The 18,834-nt window shown below is 39.5% G+C and overlaps 2 protein-coding genes across 8 annotated transcripts in view; both read left to right on the top strand.

Moving 5' to 3' along the window:
* mslnb (mesothelin b) overlaps nt 1-8,582 on the top strand; it is a gene marked incomplete at its 5' end in the record, with an annotated part of 567,774 nt that extends 559,192 nt beyond the window's left edge. Inside the window, one exon of the mRNA XM_079616223.1 lies at nt 6,944-8,582. The remainder of the gene's footprint in view (nt 1-6,943) is intronic.
* The window catches only part of lpar2b (lysophosphatidic acid receptor 2b), a 24,480-nt gene continuing 5,730 nt past the window's right edge, over nt 85-18,834 (top strand). For 2 of the 7 annotated variants that reach the window (XM_079617254.1, XM_079617249.1), the window contains exons 1-4: nt 2,834-3,045; nt 8,808-9,258; nt 11,790-12,204; nt 16,491-16,747. In XM_079617254.1, the coding sequence (XP_079473380.1) occupies nt 8,947-9,258; nt 11,790-12,204; nt 16,491-16,747 (984 nt within the window). In that variant the 5' untranslated portion in view covers nt 2,834-3,045; nt 8,808-8,946. Of the gene's footprint in view, nt 747-2,833; nt 3,046-5,130; nt 5,440-8,807; nt 9,259-11,789; nt 12,205-16,490; nt 16,748-18,834 lie in introns of those variants that run through there. The other 5 variants (XM_079617252.1, XM_079617250.1, XM_079617255.1 and 2 more) reach the window with 5 other exon arrangements.

The following is an 18,834-nucleotide window of genomic DNA, read 5'->3' as shown; positions in this document are numbered from 1 at the left end:
TGTTACAACCTGTTTGTTTTTTTCAGCTTATTGTAATTTAGTAAAAATACAGCATTGACAGGAGTGTCTTTAACTGATATTTTGCTGTTTTGAAGTCATTCTTTAATAAAAACACTGTGTTCTAGTGGGAAACAGAGATAAGGCATTAAAAGTGACAGCAGGGTACAAATAAAAGGGACCGATAGAAATTCAATGTTTTTGTTATATATATATATATATATATATATATATGGTCAAAAACATGTGTATATGCATATATAAAGTCAGCAAACATTTTCAGAGATCTGGTTTGTGAGGAAAGTATTCTTCTTCGCCACTGAAGCGTAAACAAGCCATTCCGTGGATGTTTCTGAATACACTAGAGGCTTATACTCATTATCGTCATCATTAGTGTTCTCCCGCTCTGGAGGCTATGGCAGCCCATAGAACCGCTTGAGGGAATGTTGTGAAATGTGGCACACTAATAGAGGACCGTCTGAACTGTCACCATAGCAAATTTGGAGTCTCTAACTCGATCTCTCTAGCGCCACCACCTGTCCAAATTCAGGATAGAAACACAATTTCCCCTCCGATTCCTTGGCTCAAGCCGATTCGAAACGGTTTCCGTCATAACCGTTTTACCGCCATTTTTCAAGCCGATTCGTCTCGGCCCTGTTTCGTTATTTTCCGTCATAAAAACTACTTTTCCGAACTCGTCCTCGATGATTTTCACCCACACTGGCTCAGATCATCTTCAGACCATGCAGGTAAGTTTAACTGGCCCCGTTCACACGCTCTTTCAACAAACCGTTAAAAAATGTTTTTATGTAGGCCTACATAGCATTATTAATCTACAAACGGGTGACGACAGCAGTTGTTTAGTATGGGACGGGCTGCTGAATGTTTATATCTCACAATTGCGTGTTATAAAGTCAGAATTGCGAGATATAAACATGCAATTCTGAGAAAAACAAAGTCGGAATTTCGAGTTTACTTCTCGCCACTGCGTCTCTATATCACGTGTGTGTGTGTGTGTGTAAACTCACAGTTGTGAGGGGAAAAGTCGCAATTACCTTTTTTTATATTTCATTTCTGTGGCGGAAAGCTTCCACGCAACAGTGATAAGTTAATCATATACTCATATTGGTGATCTTTCAGCCTTTTTGACTATAATAATCTGAAAATGTCTTTAATTACTCCTTGTGTTATTGGCCCCAATGCTCGATATTGTCGCTTCTTCTACTTCTGTGTGTGTGTGTGTGTGTGTGTGTGTGTGTGTGTGTGTGTGTGTGTGTGTGTGTGTCGCCAGTCTGACGAGATTACACACATAATAACAGTGGCTTTACACGAGCTTGAGTCTAAATAAATTAAGGTTTTCACCAGCAGAGGGAGCAGGACACACATTTACATCTCTGACAGTGAGAGTTTCACACACACACACACACACACACACACACCGAGAGAGAGTCTATGCGATCGCCGGAGTGTGTGCACGCGCGCGTGCGTGTGTGTGTGTGTGTCTCATTTACATCGACAAGGGACACAGTTTTTGCATATGTGTGCGCGTGCGTGTTAACACAATTGTGATTATTGGTTCAGGATGTTTTGAATGTGAGCGTGTGTGAGTGTCAGGCTACATTCTTTAGTGTGTGTGTGTGTGTGTGTGTGTGTGTGTGTGTGTGTGTGTGTGTGTGTGTGTGTGTGTGTGTGTGTGTGTGTTTCTGACATTCGGAGTGAATGACATCATTTCTCGTGGGTAGAAGTGCTCACAGATCCAAAAACAACGTGTGTGTGTGTGTGTGTGTGTGTGTGTTTGTGTGTGTGTGTGTGTGTGGGGTGATATTTCAGCAGCCTCCTCAAATCTGTACCAGATGATAAACAGCTCCATACGACACACACACACACACACACACACACACACACACACACACACACACACACACACACACACACAAACACACACACACGAGTGTATGGCAACAAGTTTTTTATTGCAGAACGTATACATTACAAGCTCAGGGAAGTTAAGCAAGGTCCTGGATTTGCATGCATCAAATTATGTAATTATACATACACAAAAAAAGAAAAAAGAAAAGCACAATATTAATAAGGTTAAGTCATAATAAATCTTTGAATAAATAATTTTTTGCACTTTTTTTTGTTATTTATAAGTCAAGGGATGAAATAAAAGAGTTAAGTTCAGCAAGAAAAAGGAGACTTACGCCATTTCTGCATACAAGATAAAGAGACGAACAACATATTGAAGGGAGCGTGACTTTGTGTGTTCATAATAAAAGATCATCAGCTCTGTGAGATGAAGGTGTGTGTGGGTCACAGTGGGGCTGGCAGCTCTGAGATGAAGGTGTGTGTGTGTGTGTGTGTGTGTGTGTGTGTGTGTGTGTGTGTGTGTGTGTGTGTGTGTGTGTGTGTGTGTGTGTGTGTGTGTGTGTGTGTGTGTGTGTGTGTGTGTGTGTGTGTGTGTGTGTGTGTGTGTGTGTGTGTGTGTGTGTGTGTGTGTGTGTGTGTGTGGGGCACAGTGGGGCTGGGAGAAAAGAGCCCGACATCTATTGGTTACAATTACAAGATCAATGCGCGGCTGTTTCTTCAACAAAACCACAAACAGAGCAAGTTTCATCAATATCAGAATATTTAGAGTTAACAGGATAGATTTGATGAAGGATTTTATAATGAATTTCATTTACTTTGTTGAGTACACTAAATTGATTAGGCAAAAGCCGTTAGTTACGGGATCCCCAGTAGAATTGACCTCATCTTTCTCTGCGCGTCGAGCATGCCATAAAACACACTCAGTATGACGAACAGAAATATTTGTAAACGTCACATCCAATCAGCTGCGTGCTCCGGGGCGCTTGGCCCCGCCCTCACCCACCTACCCCCCCAGCAGCGCACAGGTGAGTGAGTGCGCGCGCACAGTCAGCAGCGAAGCGAGCGCGCGCCTGATGATCAACTGCTGTCGAGAGGCGAGCACGAGCCGAACCCTCCGCGATATGAGACTCGAGCCGAACGGTCCAGTTTGAGTCGACCAGAACCAGAACCGCGGAGCCCGTGAGTGTTGTGTGTGTTACTCTACCTGACTGATGTCTGAGTGTGTGGAGCCCGGAGAGTTTGATCACTTCTGGAGCTGTGTGTGTGTGTGTGTGTGTGTGTGCCGCTGAGAGCGCGCTTCAGCTCCGCGGAGGTTCAGCCTTTGTGTTGCAGATTTACGACTCCGCTCTTATGAGATGGGCGAAGTTATCAACGTTTTGAGGAATAACTCAAGTGTTTATGAATATTGTGCGAATGTGTTATGTGTATAGTTGAAATATGCGACGCACCCACATCACACAAACACACACACACACACACACTCTCGGTTTTTGTTGCCGGTTTCACATTCATTAGATGAGTCAATGACGTGTAAGGATTTTCGAAAGGGAATTTTTTTAAATACTAAAAATTATTGACATTTTTCAAACATTAAGGATGCTGTGAACACATAAGTTCATATGAAAATGTTAAATTAAGTGATTTTAGTGGGGTTTTTTTCAGTACAGTCGCACCACATGATATTTTTAAAACTTTAAATAACAGAAAAAACACAAATGAAAAGTTAAAGTGAGGACATTCATGGGAGAGGTGCTACATATGGGATCTTTTTATGAATTTAAACCCGTTTTTAACTGATAAAAATGCAATCAGACAGAAAATGTTCATGTTATTGACCCATACTGACTGATAAGAAGAGATAAATCACACTTATGATCATTAAAACAGTTCAAACTGCTTTTTTCCAAGAGCATTCATACTTTAAAAAGTTATTATTATTAAACTCATGAGCGTTGTATTAATTTGATAGTCAACAACAACAACAAAATGGTCACATTTACTCAAGACACCACAGGCGAAAGCCTTGTTTTTGTCATGAATTGGTTAATTTTTGGATTTTGGGCAATTTTGCTTCCAGACTAGTTGAGAGAAAACATCCCAGATATATGTTAACGTGTTTATCGTATTGTTTATCGTTGTCTATCTACGTTTGTAGATTTCAGTTACAATACATTTTTTAATGGTCACTATCTCTAAATGAGTTTTTTTCTCCACTTCAGCATTACTTGCATACACTAAAACTTACAGATTTATTCCTATCTATATACTAAAGGTTTTTACTGAGGGGTTTGTTCATATAACGTTCACATGATGTTATGCAACACTTTATTCCTAAAAACATGGTGAAAATTGATTTTTTTCTGTCTGTTGACAGTATTTTCTGATTTATGGAGTGATGAAAAGAGAAATCCAAAATCCCTTCGGTAAAAACCTTCAACGCTAATATAACAACAAATTCAAACACTCATTTTGAACGCATTTCTTTTCTGGAACCGCATACAAATGGGGCATATTTCATTAGCCTCATTTGCATATCTAAACATAACCTTTCAGAAAACTTAAAACATAACCGTTGTCTTTAATGTACTATAATAATAAATCAACTGCGGAAAGTTTATTAGTTACATCAACATGAAATCGAAATTGCAACATTCCATAAAAAATAAGAATCGTCAGTGTTTATTATAATGATATGTGCATAAATTATGATGTGTATAAATCATTTATAATAAAATGGCAGCATCTTGTAACATAAAAATGGTCAGTTTTCATGGTGACTTATTTAGAATTATAATAATGTTTATAGAAATAGTTTTGGATAATAGTTTTGCATCTGTATAATATGCGCTCTCGTTTATTATTCATGAGAAAATGAAAGACTCGCCACATTATGAACACCGATGTAAAATATTAAAATAAAAACAAAAGTGGATGATTGGAAGTGATGAATGAGAGCTTTAATAATGTATAGAAACACTGTGTGTGTGTGTGTGTGTGTGTGTGTGTGTGTGTGTGTGTGGGGGGAGTAGAAGATCTGGTTATAAACTCAGTTTGCAGGAGTTTTTCTCGTCTGAACTGTTTGTGGGTTCAACTGCACAGTGCACACACGTTAGTTCGTGTGTGTGTGTGTGTGTGTGTGTGTGAGACAGACAGACGGAAATGATCCCGCTAGTACCGCTGCAGATTCTGCAGTGTGTGTCTTAAAGTTCACCGAGCGAGTGACTCTGCTGAAGGGTGTGTCTTTCTGTTATAACAGGTTTAAGTTCATTACAGGGTTGTTGCGATTCACTTCACACACACTTGTGAGACGGATATGAAATCGTTCAGTGTTTAGTCTGTGTCTCTCAAACACACACGCACTTGTATTCCACTCTCAGTTCTCTTTTCGTCTGGTCAGGATTGTTTAACGTGGGTTTTATGATTGATGATGTAACTTCCTCCAAACTTGCTTGAGATTTTCTGACAATCACGGCTAACAAAACGCCAGCGGATCTGCAGATCTTCTGTCGGAGGAACCGCTAGTGCTAGCCGAGAGCTTCACCAGAACCCCGTCACGCTCGAGCAGCAGTTAAAGTTAGTTCAGCTTATGTGAAATATTCATAGTTTTATTGTACTTTTGTCATTTTATTAGTTTTTTTGTTTAGTTTAAAATGTTGCAAGCCAAAATTTCAAAATTTTCATTTAGTTTTTCAACTTTATTTCAATGAACAGAAATGCTTTTAATAGTTTTAGTTAGCGATAACACAGGGTTTCCGCGGGCCACTAAAAAGCACTAAATGGATTTTGCAAAAATTAAATGTCATTAAAAAGCTTTACATTTAATCTGAAGATACCGGCAGAAAGCCTGTAATAACACGGTTATAACTACAGTAAAAACTTGAAAAGGTTATTCCCCCAGAAGTGTAAACTCTGTCAGTATTCCTCTCCTCATGTTGATCCCGTCAGACTCTCCTTCATCTTCGGGACACAGATGAAGACATTAGTGATTACATCTGAGAGTGTCTCTCTCCTCCAGAGGCTTCTGCTGTGATTGAAACTTGCCGGCCCAGAAAGTTAGTAAAGACGATGTTTAAAGCTACACTGTGTGAGTTTTACCCCCATCTAGCGGTGAAAAGGTGTATAACCATCCAGTGAATATTAGTTTCTGTTCCTCTCAATTCCGATTTCGTTTTAACTCCTACGGTGGCCAATGTAGTCCAAGATTAACATGGCTTCCAGTCCGACTTCGTCCATGAGTGTTCCTTCAAGTGATGAGGTTACTTTAGAAAACTATTATAATTTGCAGCAATTTAATTTGTCAGTTAACATATAGGTTATGACATCTATGTAAAATGAATAATAGTTTTATGTTTCGTTATTTTTTTACCATTTCATTGCTAACATCAGCTATCAGTCCCAGACGAATGCAAGCTAATCTTAGTAAAGTAACTTTTATCAGTGCTATCGTTATTCTGTATATTGTACGACATCACTAGCGTAAGGCAACGTTTACATTGTAGGCTATATCATGTTCTCCGTGAGCAGAGATCAGCTGATGTGACGGAGGGAGAGGTGGAGACGCGAAAGGCGAAGCTTGAATTAACGGGTATGTCCCTCTTTGGCTAATGTACTTTCAAGATGGAGGGGCAACATGGCGACCGGCATTCGAACCCCTCAGCCGTATGTATTTTCAATGGCATATTATACACTCACGAGAATACTTTATTACTTGAACGAAGTAAATATACATTAATGAGCACATATATTTTTGAAAGAACTAAGCGTTTTTAGCTAAGAATAAACTAAAAAAGTTACACAGTGTAGCTTTAAACTAGTCCGAGTGACTACAGCGGCTCAACCTTCAGTTGTGATGGGAAAGTGTGAAAGGTCAGCCATTTATTTATAAGGCACTTTTACGTTTTCTCGTTGGCTTCTCACGATTCGGGCCTCCAGGAGTGCACACTTCTCTTCTCCGTTCTCGCGGCGCGGCGCTCTCGGGAACCCACTCGCAGCCCCACACGGAGGAACAGTAATAGTTGAAGAAAGTTGTTGTTTTTTTTGCGCACAAAAAGTATTCTCGTCGCTTGATAACCTAAAGGTTGAGTTGCTTTAAAGCTTCTTTACAGTAGAAGTATATTTTTTAAATGACTAAGAAAAAAACTGTTCACTGAAAGGTTCTTTGGGCAACCGAACATGCTTCTTCTGGTCTATCACTGTGAAATCACACTTTTGGAATATACATTTTTCAAGAAATGCATGTCCGATTGTGACACATCGCCTCTTAGCGTTTGTTTTAGTGTCCTGGGTGCGTTGGTAGTGTTAGATAGTAGCGATTAGTGACTTCTGCGTAATAAAATCATGTTTTGTGTCAGTTTAGTCAGTTTGAAGTGTTTCCTGAGCCTACAGAAAGCACCGTGACAGTTAGTTTCACACGGTGAGGAGGAGGTTTCATGTGTGTCCTTGCGTGGGCTGAATTTGAGGTTTGTGAGATAACGGTCGGTTACGGGAAGCCCTCCGCTCGGGCAGATGATTGACAGGTGCGGCACCCAATCGGCACGCTTGTGAGCTGATGCGCAGGCTGTGGTTGGTTGAGTGCGGTCTCTCCATCTCAGTGGGAAATGTTTTTCTGGTCTTGTGCTGCGGTCGAGTTACTGCGAGAGTGTGTTCGATGGATGGATGATCTCTTGTGTGATTATGTGTGAAACATATTTATTTATGGCATGTTGCTTTAGTTGTGTGTGACTTTTGAGGCTCAGTGAATCTCACAAAACTGTCAGGAAATGTAAAAGTCCAACAGAAATTAATCATATTTTAGTTTTCATGACATTTACTGTAATTACAAAAAGTGCATTCTCATTTCTGTAATGTCTTTTATTTCAAGTGAAGATGTGTAAGATCTTGTTTTTGAATGTGTAGTGCTGCATTTAATATAATGTATGCTGATTGTAAAAAGTAAGTATTATTGTTGTATTCCAGTAATAAGAAAAATCATTGACAATAACATAACCGTAAACCATTCAAATGCTTATGATTGACTCACAAATGTGTTTATTTGTCATGAAAATAATGTCACCGTCATAAAACTGTGTTCATTTTCTTTCAATACTGAATACTCTTTCTCATTAATGTGAAGTAAAAGATTTAGGCGTATTTTTAAATACAAAAATATTTATATATCATGGTTTTATTTATCGTCATTAGTTTATGCTGAAGTAATAAAGTAAAAAAAATAAGAAATTGTGTTACATAGTGATAATCATCAATGGCAATAACTCAACATTATGATCATGAGAATCTGGCAGGCCTAAAAATGTTTTTGTCTTGAAAATGTCAAATAAAATCTTAATGTTCATAAAACAGTGTTCCTTTTCTAAATGCCAAAAATAATACAATTATTTAAATTCTTTATATTCCTTAATAACTAAAAATGTCCTGATGCAAATTATAATAAAATAATTCAATTATAATTAAAAATGGTAAAACATTTATATATACAGGGGATATATATGTACAGTATAAATATATATATATTCTATTGACATGAAAATTTCATAATTTTTGTTTTTTGCCTCATTACTGCAAATTCTTTTTAAATAATCTCATAATTAATGTGATGAAAAAGATTTAGGCCTATTGTTTATATATGTCAGTTGTCTTGTACTGTCTTTAATTTATGCAGATTTAAATAATAAAGTAAAAATACACTAAATCATTGTATTCCAGTAGAATAATCCATGAAAAAAAAAAAACTCTTCAGGAAAGCATCCAGATGCATAATCTGCCTTAAAATGTGTTTATTTGTTATGAAAATGTCTCAAATTCTAATGGTTGTAAAAAAAGGCAGATGATAATGTCATGTTTTCTTGTGATTTTCGGCTTGACAGGTGATCTGGTGACATGATTTGATTTGACTGTGAATCGGCGTAGTAATATTCACTCCTTGTGTCTTCCCTCTGCCGCAGTAGATCGGATTCTTCAGACCGAAGGTTCACATCTCCATGCCTCCATGAGTGACCTCTGACACGCGAAGGCCCCGCCCCTTCAGATCCCAGCCAATCACGTGCGCCGCTGTCTTCCACGGCCCAATCGCCATCCGCCACGATGGTTTGCTACGACAACATGTCTATAGACTTCTTCTACAATCGCAGCATGAAGAACATCAGCGAAACGTGGCGGCCGAAAGACGTTGTAGTGGTTTCCCTGGGACTGCTCGTTTGTTTCTTTGTGATTTTCGCCAACATCCTGGTCATGATGGCCATCTTCATGAACCGCAGGTTTCATTACCCCATTTACTACCTGCTGGGAAACCTGGCGGCCGCGGACCTTTTCGCCGGCATCTCCTACATGTACCTGATGTTCCACACCGGCCCCTGGACCGCCAGGCTGAACGTACATCAGTGGTTTGTCCGACAGGTAAGGCTGTGGCTTGGGCGTGTCTGGGATTGGTGTTTAATGAGTAACATTGGTGCTCCATGGAGAAACCATGACTGGCTTAGCAATAGAAACCACACAGAGATTCAGTTGTGTGACTGGCCGATCAAGCTGTGTTGGAGGAAGCGTTTATAATTGTTCAATAATCCTGTACATCTGAAATCTGTGTCCTGTGAGGAATTCTGGGAGAAGACATGCTATCTTAAATTTTATCAAAGTCATTTTTTATTTCCATAAAAGAATACACAATGAAACTTCGCTACAAACCACCAAAATAAAAGTTTAGTTTAACTTGAGGAAATTATGACAATATTATTATTTATAATAAAACTATAACTATATAAAAAATTAGATACATAAAACTGTTGGGCTTGACAAAATATTGCTTTTTTGTTGTTGTAAATTTCCATTAAAAAAAAATACATAAAGAAACTTCACTACACACCACCAATTTTAACTTGAGGAAATGATGACCATATTATTATTTATAATAAAACTATAAAATGTTAGTTATATAAAACTGTTGCGCTTGACAAAAAAATAGCTCTTTTTTTTGGTAAAGGAATTGTTATATTTTGATTTGCTTATCCTACATTTAGAAAGAATGGTTCTAATTGTTAAAGTTTTATAAATGAAGTTAAAGCTGCCGTCGGCAACATTTTTTTTATCAAATTCAGTGAAATTGACACTATAATCCGACAGAACAACATAAATAAGGTGGTTTTAGAAAAAAAACCCGAGCTTCTAACTCCACCTGGAGCGTGTTATTTTGTTTTGTTCAGCGCGGGGGGGGGGGGATCGGGGATCTGACTGTCAATCACAGGTCGTGCACAAATCACAGATCCCCCTCCCTCGAGAGTTGTAAACATTCAACATTTTGTCTAAGTCCACTCAATCTGCCAGACTTGCCGACGGCAGCTTTAAGCGATTAAAACGTAAAACAGGGATTTTGGGGAAGCTCAGGTGCATCGTGGAAAAGAGGCATCAATATCATCCTGCTTCTGTTGTCATGAGGATAGTTTAGTGTATGTGACGCTCATACATCAGCATCACACCAGTACTGTGCGCACACATATCTCCATCACATGTCCGGTGGAAGTGGTGAGGTCCGGTCTGGTATTGGGTGCGTCCCATTTTGCACACCTATGCACCATTCTAAGCCTTTTCTAGTGTGATCACACTGAACATTCCAACAAGAAGAAGTGCACTAAACTCCCAGATGATGCACATAATTACCCAAAAAACAAAGTGTGGAATGTTGGATGCGTCATGCACTCGACGGCCACAGCTGTAGACAGAGAGGAGAGACTGTCAGAGTCCAGAGCTGGACGGACAAGCTCATTCTTAAACCTCGAACACTAGCTGGTTCAGTGTGTAGTGTATAGTACGTCCTTTAAAACACAACTATTGAGGTCCTCTAAAGTTATTTGTGTGTCGGTGTAGACTCTAATATAGTTATCATTATAGTTATTGTTAAATGTATCTTTAGTAACCATTATTGTTCTAGTTATAGGTATTAAAGGGTTAGTTCACTCAAAACATAATTGGAGTTATATTAAATAATATTCTGCCTCTTCCAAGCTTTATAATGAAGAAGATGCATTGGGATTGGCATTTAAAGACATTATAAACTCAATTGGAGTTAGACAACACGTGTCAGGACCGACTCATTGTCGTAATCATACTCTAGATCTAATACTATCACATGAAATAGATGTTGATGCCGTTGAAATACTGCAGCAGAGCGATGACATCTCAGATCATTATCTAGTCTCGTGTAAATTACATTTAGCCAAGGCTGCAAAGCTGACTCCGTGTTATAAATATGTTAGACCGATCACTTCTGCCACTAAAGATTGCTTTATCAATAATCTTCCTAATCAGTTTCATCATCTCAGCATCCCGGATAGCTTAGAAGAACTCGATATTGCAACAGAAACTTTTAACTCTCTCTTTTCCAGCACTTTAGACACAGTTGCTCCGCTGCGCTTAAAGAAGATTAAAGAACATAGTCCAACGCCTTGGCACAACGAGCACACTCACACACACACACACACACACACACACACTCACACACACACACACACACACACTCAGGCCCTTAAGAGAGCAGCCAGAACAATGGAGCGCAACTGGAAGAAAACAAAACTAGAGGTTTCTCGCAATTCATGGAAAGAAAGTATTATTGCATACAGAAATACTTTAAGAACTGCTAGATCTGCTTATATTTTGACCCTCTTGGAGGAAAACAAACACAACCCTCGGTATTTGAAACAGTGGCTAAACTAATGTTCCTTTTTTTAGAAAGAAATGGATATAGTTATAGATATCATTATAATAATTGTTATAGTATAAGTTTGTAGTGTATATTACGTAATTGAGTTCTTAAGACCTTTCTGAGGTTCTCCAGTAGTGTTAGTTGTGGAATATTAATGAACGTCTTCACGTTGGGCGTATTTGTCGCGACTCTCCTGTGTAAACGCGGTTTGTCTTTTTGTTTGCGTGTCTCTCAGGGTTTGATCGACACCAGTCTGACAGCGTCGGTGATTAATCTGATGGCCATCGCGCTGGAGCGACACCAGACCATCTTCACCATGCAACTGCACAGTAAAATGACCAACCACAGAGTTGTGCTGCTCATCATCAGCATCTGGGTCATCGCCATAGTGATGGGTCTGGTGCCCACTATGGGATGGAACTGCGTGTGCAACCTGGACGTGTGCTCCACCATGGCTCCGCTCTACAGTCGCAGTTACCTGGTGTTCTGGGCCGTGTTGAACCTGCTGATCTTCACGGTTATGGTGGCCGTCTACACACGCATCTTCATCTACGTGCGGCGCAAGAACCACCGCATGAGCCAGCACACCTCGCAGGTCAAACACAAGGAGACCGTGGTCAACCTCATGAAGACCGTCGTCCTCATATTGGGTGAGACGAATACTCGTTTCGGACTTACAGAAGTTATATAGTCCTGGTTATAATTGTAGTTATATAGTCCTGGTTATAATTGTAGTTATATAGTTCTGGTTATTATTGTAGTTATATAGTTCTGGTTATAATTGTAGTTATATAGTTCTGGTTATATTATAATTGTAGTTATATAGTTCTGGTTATAATTGTATAGTTCTGGTTATAATTGTATAGTTCTGGTTATAATTGTAGTTATATAGTCCTGGTTATAATTGTAGTTATATAGTTCTGGTCATAATTGTAGTTATATAGTTCTGGTTATAATTGTATAGTTCTGGTTATAATTGTAGTTATATAGTTCTGGTTATAATTGTATAGTTCTGGTTATAATTGTAGTTATATAGTTCTGGTTATAATTGTATAGTTCTGGTTATAATTGTAGTTATATAGTTCTGGTTATAATTGTAGTTATATAGTTCTGGTTATATTATAATTGTAGTTATATAGTTCTGGTTATAATTGTATAGTTCTGGTTATAATTGTAGTTATATAGTTCTGGTTATAATTGTAGTTATTTTAGTCCTGGTTATTATTGTAGTTATATAGTTCTGGTTATAATTGTAGTTATATAGTTCTGGTTATAATTGTAGTTATATAGTTCTGGTTATATTATAATTGTAGTTATATAGTTCTGGTTATAATTGTAGTTATATAGTTCTGGTTATATTATAATTGTAGTTATATAGTTCTGGTTATAATTGTATAGTTCTGGTTATAATTGTAGTTATATAGTTCTGGTTATAATTGTAGTTATATAGTTCTGGTTATAATTGTAGTTATTTTAGTCCTGGTTATTATTGTAGTTATATAGTTCTGGTTATAATTGTAGTTATATAGTTCTGGTTATAATTGTAGTTATATAGTTCTGGTTATATTATAATTGTAGTTATATAGTTCTGGTTATAATTGTAGTTATATAGTTCTGGTTATATTATAATTGTAGTTATATAGTTCTGGTTATAATTGTAGTTATATAGTTCTGGTTGTCATTATCGCTCTGGCTGTGAGAGTCCTGAAGGCCTCAGGTTAGAAATCTTGAAAACACGGCTGCTTCACATTAATTCATAATCAGATAATATGGTTTGTTTTGTATATCCAGCGGCACCTGTGCAGACACATTATCAGTGGTTTCATCGTGTTTTAGTTCGACCTTAGTTAGAAGAGGGAGCGGACCCGCAGCGATTCGCCCCAGCGGTGTGAGTGTGTTCAGTAAACTCCTCTTCTGGAGAATAACACACCGTCGACGCTCATAAACACACTGAGGAAGGCCTGTGCGGGCTCGTCTAACCGGACCTGCGTGTTTTCATTATCTCAGCCTCGAGTCTCTCCACACTTCACCGAGAGAGAGAGAGAGAGAGAGATAGAGAGAGAGATAGAGAGAGAGAGAGAGAGAGAGAGAGAGAGAGAGAGAGAGAGAGAGAGAGAGAGAGAGAGAGAGAGAGAGAGAGAGAGAGAGAGAGAGAGAGAGAGAGAGAGAGAGAGAGAGAGAGAGAGAGAGAGAGATAGAGAGAGAGATAGAGAGAGAGAGAGAGAGAGATAGAGAGAGAGAGAGAGAGAGAGAGAGAGAGAGAGAGAGAGAGAGAGAGAGATAGAGAGAGAGATAGAGAGAGAGAGAGAGAGAGAGAGAGAGAGAGAGAGAGAGAGAGAGAGAGATAGAGAGAGAGAGAGAGAGGCGCGAGTACGTGCATGTTCTGAATGTGACCGTACGTTACGCCCGCTCGCGCTCGCATACAGGGAATGTGGACACACACATTCTGCCACACTTCCTGGAAACTCAAGCTATGTGAAGTCTTGGAAGGATCCCATAAACACACACACACACACACACACACTTAAGGTGCTTCCTGAACGCACATCTGAGAACACTCGACTAAAGGAAGTGTTGCATTAGCGTCTGAATGCTGAGCAGTGCTGACTTCAGTCCACAACAACGACAGCATTTATTCATAAAGCACATTTATTCATAGATTGATAATCAACAGAACTGGCCTGGTCACCTTTAGAGTTACAGCAACAATGTGGAAGTGATAGAAGTTTTAGTTTCACTTCACCAACCCTCCTCTGACCGTCTATTGTCAAGTCAGCTTTATTTCTACAGCGCTTTATTAAACACAGATGGGTTCAAAGCAGCTTCACGTGATAAACAGGACAATAGCAGAATCAGTGACTTCATCATATGAGACTAATTCAGATTCTGCTGTAAAAACACATTTACTAACATTTGTCATCTAGAAGTGGACACAAGCGTCACCAAACTGAGCCGCAGAGATGTACAGCGCTCCTCGGGGACTCATGAATGTGAGATGGGAGAACCGTAATTAGTCGATGAGTTTGCGTTCCCCTGAGAAACTTTGCATTCGCTGAAGGTGTTTTGCATAAATAAACATTCACAACGTAATTAGTTCGTAACCGTGTTCTCATGCTAATGAATTCAGAGTATTCTAAATAAAGAAATTTGCATACATTTAAATAAAGTCAGTTTGCGTAGAACACGCCCATCTCCATATAAGGGCGTTCCTTTGCACGTTTGCAAACATACGACATGATTTTTCCAAAATCCTAAACATTTATTTAGCCTGTCACTGTATTAGACTGTGATGGTGTTACCGGTGTTCATTTACAGTCAAACCAAAACTTACTCCGACTCCTTCAACATTTCTCACATTATCACAGTTTATAGTTCAGAAAATGGTAATAAAATATGAGCAGAACTCAGTTGATATTTGACAGGTTTTGTCTGTCCTTCTGTTAGACTGTCTCACACACACACACACACACACACACACACACACACACACACACACACACACACACACACACACACTTCTGTTAGACTGTCTCAAACACACACACACACACACACACTTCTGTTAGACTGTCTCAAACACACACACACACACACGCACACTTCTGTTAGACTGTCTCACACACACACACACACGCACACACGCACACTTCTGTTAGACTGTCTCACACACACACACACACACACACTTCTGTTAGACTGTCTCAAACACACACACACACACACACACACACTTCTGTTAGACTGTCTCACACACACACACACACACACTTCCGTTAGACTGTCTCAAACATGAATTATGATGAATATCTGTCCGCTGGTAAATTTAACTACACAATTAGATAATACCAGTTTAGCTCCACCAGTGACCAAGCAATGCTTCATTGTGTTCAGTGTGTGTGTAAAAAGAGCATTAGCAGTTACACACACACACACTTCAGCAGAACATGGTCAGCTCAAAGTGTTTATAAATGTTACTGGTAGTCACTGTATGAAGAGTTTGTGTATAATATCTCACAGTTTACTTTATTTTGCTCTCCTCACTTACAGAAATTAACTACAGTGTCCTGCACACACTAGTAAACTATATCTGGTGTCTGAATCATTTTTGGTTTGACTGAAAATATTTTGCCTGTATCATATTCATATTTTTTTACAGTAATAAAAATGATTTGGTTCAGTTAAAGAACAGGAGACCGATGTCATTTGTCATGTGATGAGAGTGAGGCGAGCTGACGGACAAGACGAGTGTAGAAGCGGCTTTTTAAGCGAGGTTGTCACTGTACCGAATGATAATGAACCCACCATTCCAGCAGTTGCTGCCTGAGCTTTTCCACTTCATTCCTATCGAAATTAAGTCACCATTATTCATACAGCGCTTTTTACAATACAGTGTTACAAAGCAGCTTTACAAAGATAACAGGGAAATAATGCAACAAAGTTTGTTTCTAGAAGAAGTTCAGTGATGTTTCATTTTTGTTGTAAAAAAGTAAGTTATTTAGTTAATTTATGTATATATAGCCGCTCTGGAGAAAACCGTGATGTCATCGCTCAGTTCAGTTCTCATATAATGCTGTGAATGCAGGAGATCAATAATATTGTTGAATATTACATTAACCCTCTGGGGACCAAGGTGTTTTTGGGGTCCTTGAGATGTTCTGACATGCCCTGACATTTGTGCTTTTTTCAGTTGCTTATAAACATATTAATGGCAAAGGTGTAATTACACTCTATTGATCACAAACAGGGCTACCATAATATGTGAGCAACATGCATGTACATGTTTGCATTTTTGAGAGAATAATGTTTATGCATGGTTATTCAAAAGTGTCTGAAATAACGCCACAAAACGCATCGTAAATATGTGTTCACAATACTTTTGAGTAATGGATGTTGTCGCCTAGAGTTGTTCCTTCAAAGTCTCGTGCTGTTCCGGCAGGTTGTTTCGTGGTGTGTTGGACGCCGGGCCTGGTTCTGCTTCTGCTGGACGGTCTCTGCAAATCCTGCAACGTCCTGACGTACGAGAAGTTCTTCCTGGTGATGGCCGAGTGCAACTCCTTCATGAACCCCATCATCTACTCCTACCGCGACAAGGACATGCGCGAGACCTTCAAACGCATCCTCTGCTACCCGTGCCGCTCGTCCCAGCAGACGGACGATCACTCGGGCGTCCGCTTCAACACGATCGAGCAAGAGGTACTCTCCGAGAGCGACGGCGGCCACAACAACAGCGTCAAACCGCCACTCAAGCGCCCGCTTTAGCACCAGGACTCGCGCGAGTCGGTCACACACTCCGTGATGCTAGAAACATGATGTGCTTCTGTTGGAGTTGTCTTATGTTCCAGTGCAAACATCGAATCGTTTTTAAATCAAGATACATTTACTAGAGAAGCAAAGTTACTGAACATATTAAGTCTGGACTTTTTTATTAAAGTGAAGTGAGTTTGTGCTTGAAATACAAAATATCTACGGAAGCTTGTTTACGCCACAGAATTTTAAAACGGTAACAGATATTCTGACTTTTTATCTTGCAAAAAAAAAAAGTGAGAATTGCGAGAAAAAAGTTAGAATTGCAAGATGAAAAAATCACTATTTTACGAGAAAAAAGTCATAATTGTGAGATATAAACTCAATTCCGAGAAAAGTGAGAATTGCAAGAAAAAAAAATCGCTATTGCAAGATAAAATATCACAGTTGCGAGAAAAGTGAGTGACTAAACTTGCAGTTGCCAGAAGATTCGCAATTGTGAGAAAAAAACTCAAAATTGAGAGATAAAAACTCACAATTGCAAAAAAAAGTGAGAATTACTTGATTAATAGTTGCAGTTGCTAGAAGATTCTCGATTCTGAGCAAAAGTCAATATTGAGAGATAAAAAAGCCAGAATTGCGAGATGAGGTTGCAATTACCTTTTATTTATGTTTGTATTCCAAGCATCCATAAGTCTCTGCCAATAGGGTCCGAAAAATCTACTTAATTTAAATTGTTTAAATTGACAGACATTTGTTTTCAGCTCCTCCAGTAAATATATCTTGATTTAAGAACATTTAGATGTTTGTAAAATAAAACAATTATCAGTTCAATATCAAGTAATGAGATCATTTTGTTGCCGTGAAAGATCTAGAAATATCTGTTAAATGTGTTTCTGTACTTTCCTTGTAAAGGGCATTTTAGACTTGCTTCATTTGTACAAACTAACCGCTCACCCGTTACTGCGCATCGAGCTGAACCTTGCATGCAGAAACATGGCAATCGCGCATCTGTGTCCGCCCAGCTAGTGCTTAACCAGTGCTCATTTACACCTGAAGAGTGTGTGAGTGTGTGAGTGAGTGAGTGTGTGTGAGAGTGAGTGAGTGAGTGAGTGAGTGAGTGAGTGTGTGTGTGTGAGAGTGTGTGTGAGAGTGTGTGAGTGTGAGAGTGAGTGAGTGAGTGAGTGAGTGAGTGAGTGAGTGTGTGTGAGAGTGTGTGTGAGAGTGTGTGTGAGAGTGTGTGTGAGAGTGTGTGTGAGAGTGTGTGTGAGAGTGTGTGTGAGAGTGTGTGTGAGAGTGTGTGTGAGTGTGTGTGAGAGTGTGAGTGTGTGAGTGAGTGTGTGAGTGAGTGTGTGTGTGAGTGTGTGAGTGTGTGAGTGTGTGTGTGAGTGTGTGAGTGTGTGAGTGTGTGAGTGTGTGTGTGAGTGTGTGTGAGAGTGTGAGTGTGTGAGTGTGTGTGTGAGTGTGTGAGTGAGTGAGTGTGTGAGTGAGTGAGTGAGTGTGTGAGTGAGTGTGTGAGTGTGTGAGTGTGTGAGTGTGTGAGTGTGTGAGTGTGTGAGTGAGTGAGTGTGTGAGTGAGTGAGTGAGTGAGTGTGTGAGTGTGTGAGTGTGTGAGTGAGTGTGTGTGAATGTGTGAGTGTGTGAGTGTGTGTGTGAGTGTGTGAGTGAGTGAGTGAGTGAGTGAGAGTGTGTGTGAGAGTGTGTGTGAGAGTGTGTGTGAGTGTGTGTGAGAGTGTGAGTGTGTGAGTGTGTGTGTGAGTGTGTGAGTGTGTGAGTGTGTGAGTGTGTGAGTGAGTGAGTGTGTGAGTGTGTGAGTGTGTGAGTGTGTGAGTGAGTGAGTGTGTGAGTGTGTGAGTGTGAGTGAGTGAGTGTGTGAGTGAGTGTGTGAGTGTGTGAGTGTGTGAGTGTGTGAGTGAGTGTGTGTGAATGTGTGAGTGTGTGAGTGAGTGAGTGAGTGAGTGAGTGAGTGAGTGAGTGTGTGAGTGTGTGAGTGTGTGAGAGAGTGAGTGTGTGTGTCTAACGGCTCTTCTCTTGTG

Source organism: Phoxinus phoxinus (genome assembly GCF_949152265.1).
Source record: "Phoxinus phoxinus genome assembly, chromosome: 6".
NCBI lineage: Eukaryota > Metazoa > Chordata > Actinopteri > Cypriniformes > Leuciscidae > Phoxinus > Phoxinus phoxinus.
This window is presented reverse-complemented; position numbering and strand designations above follow the sequence as displayed.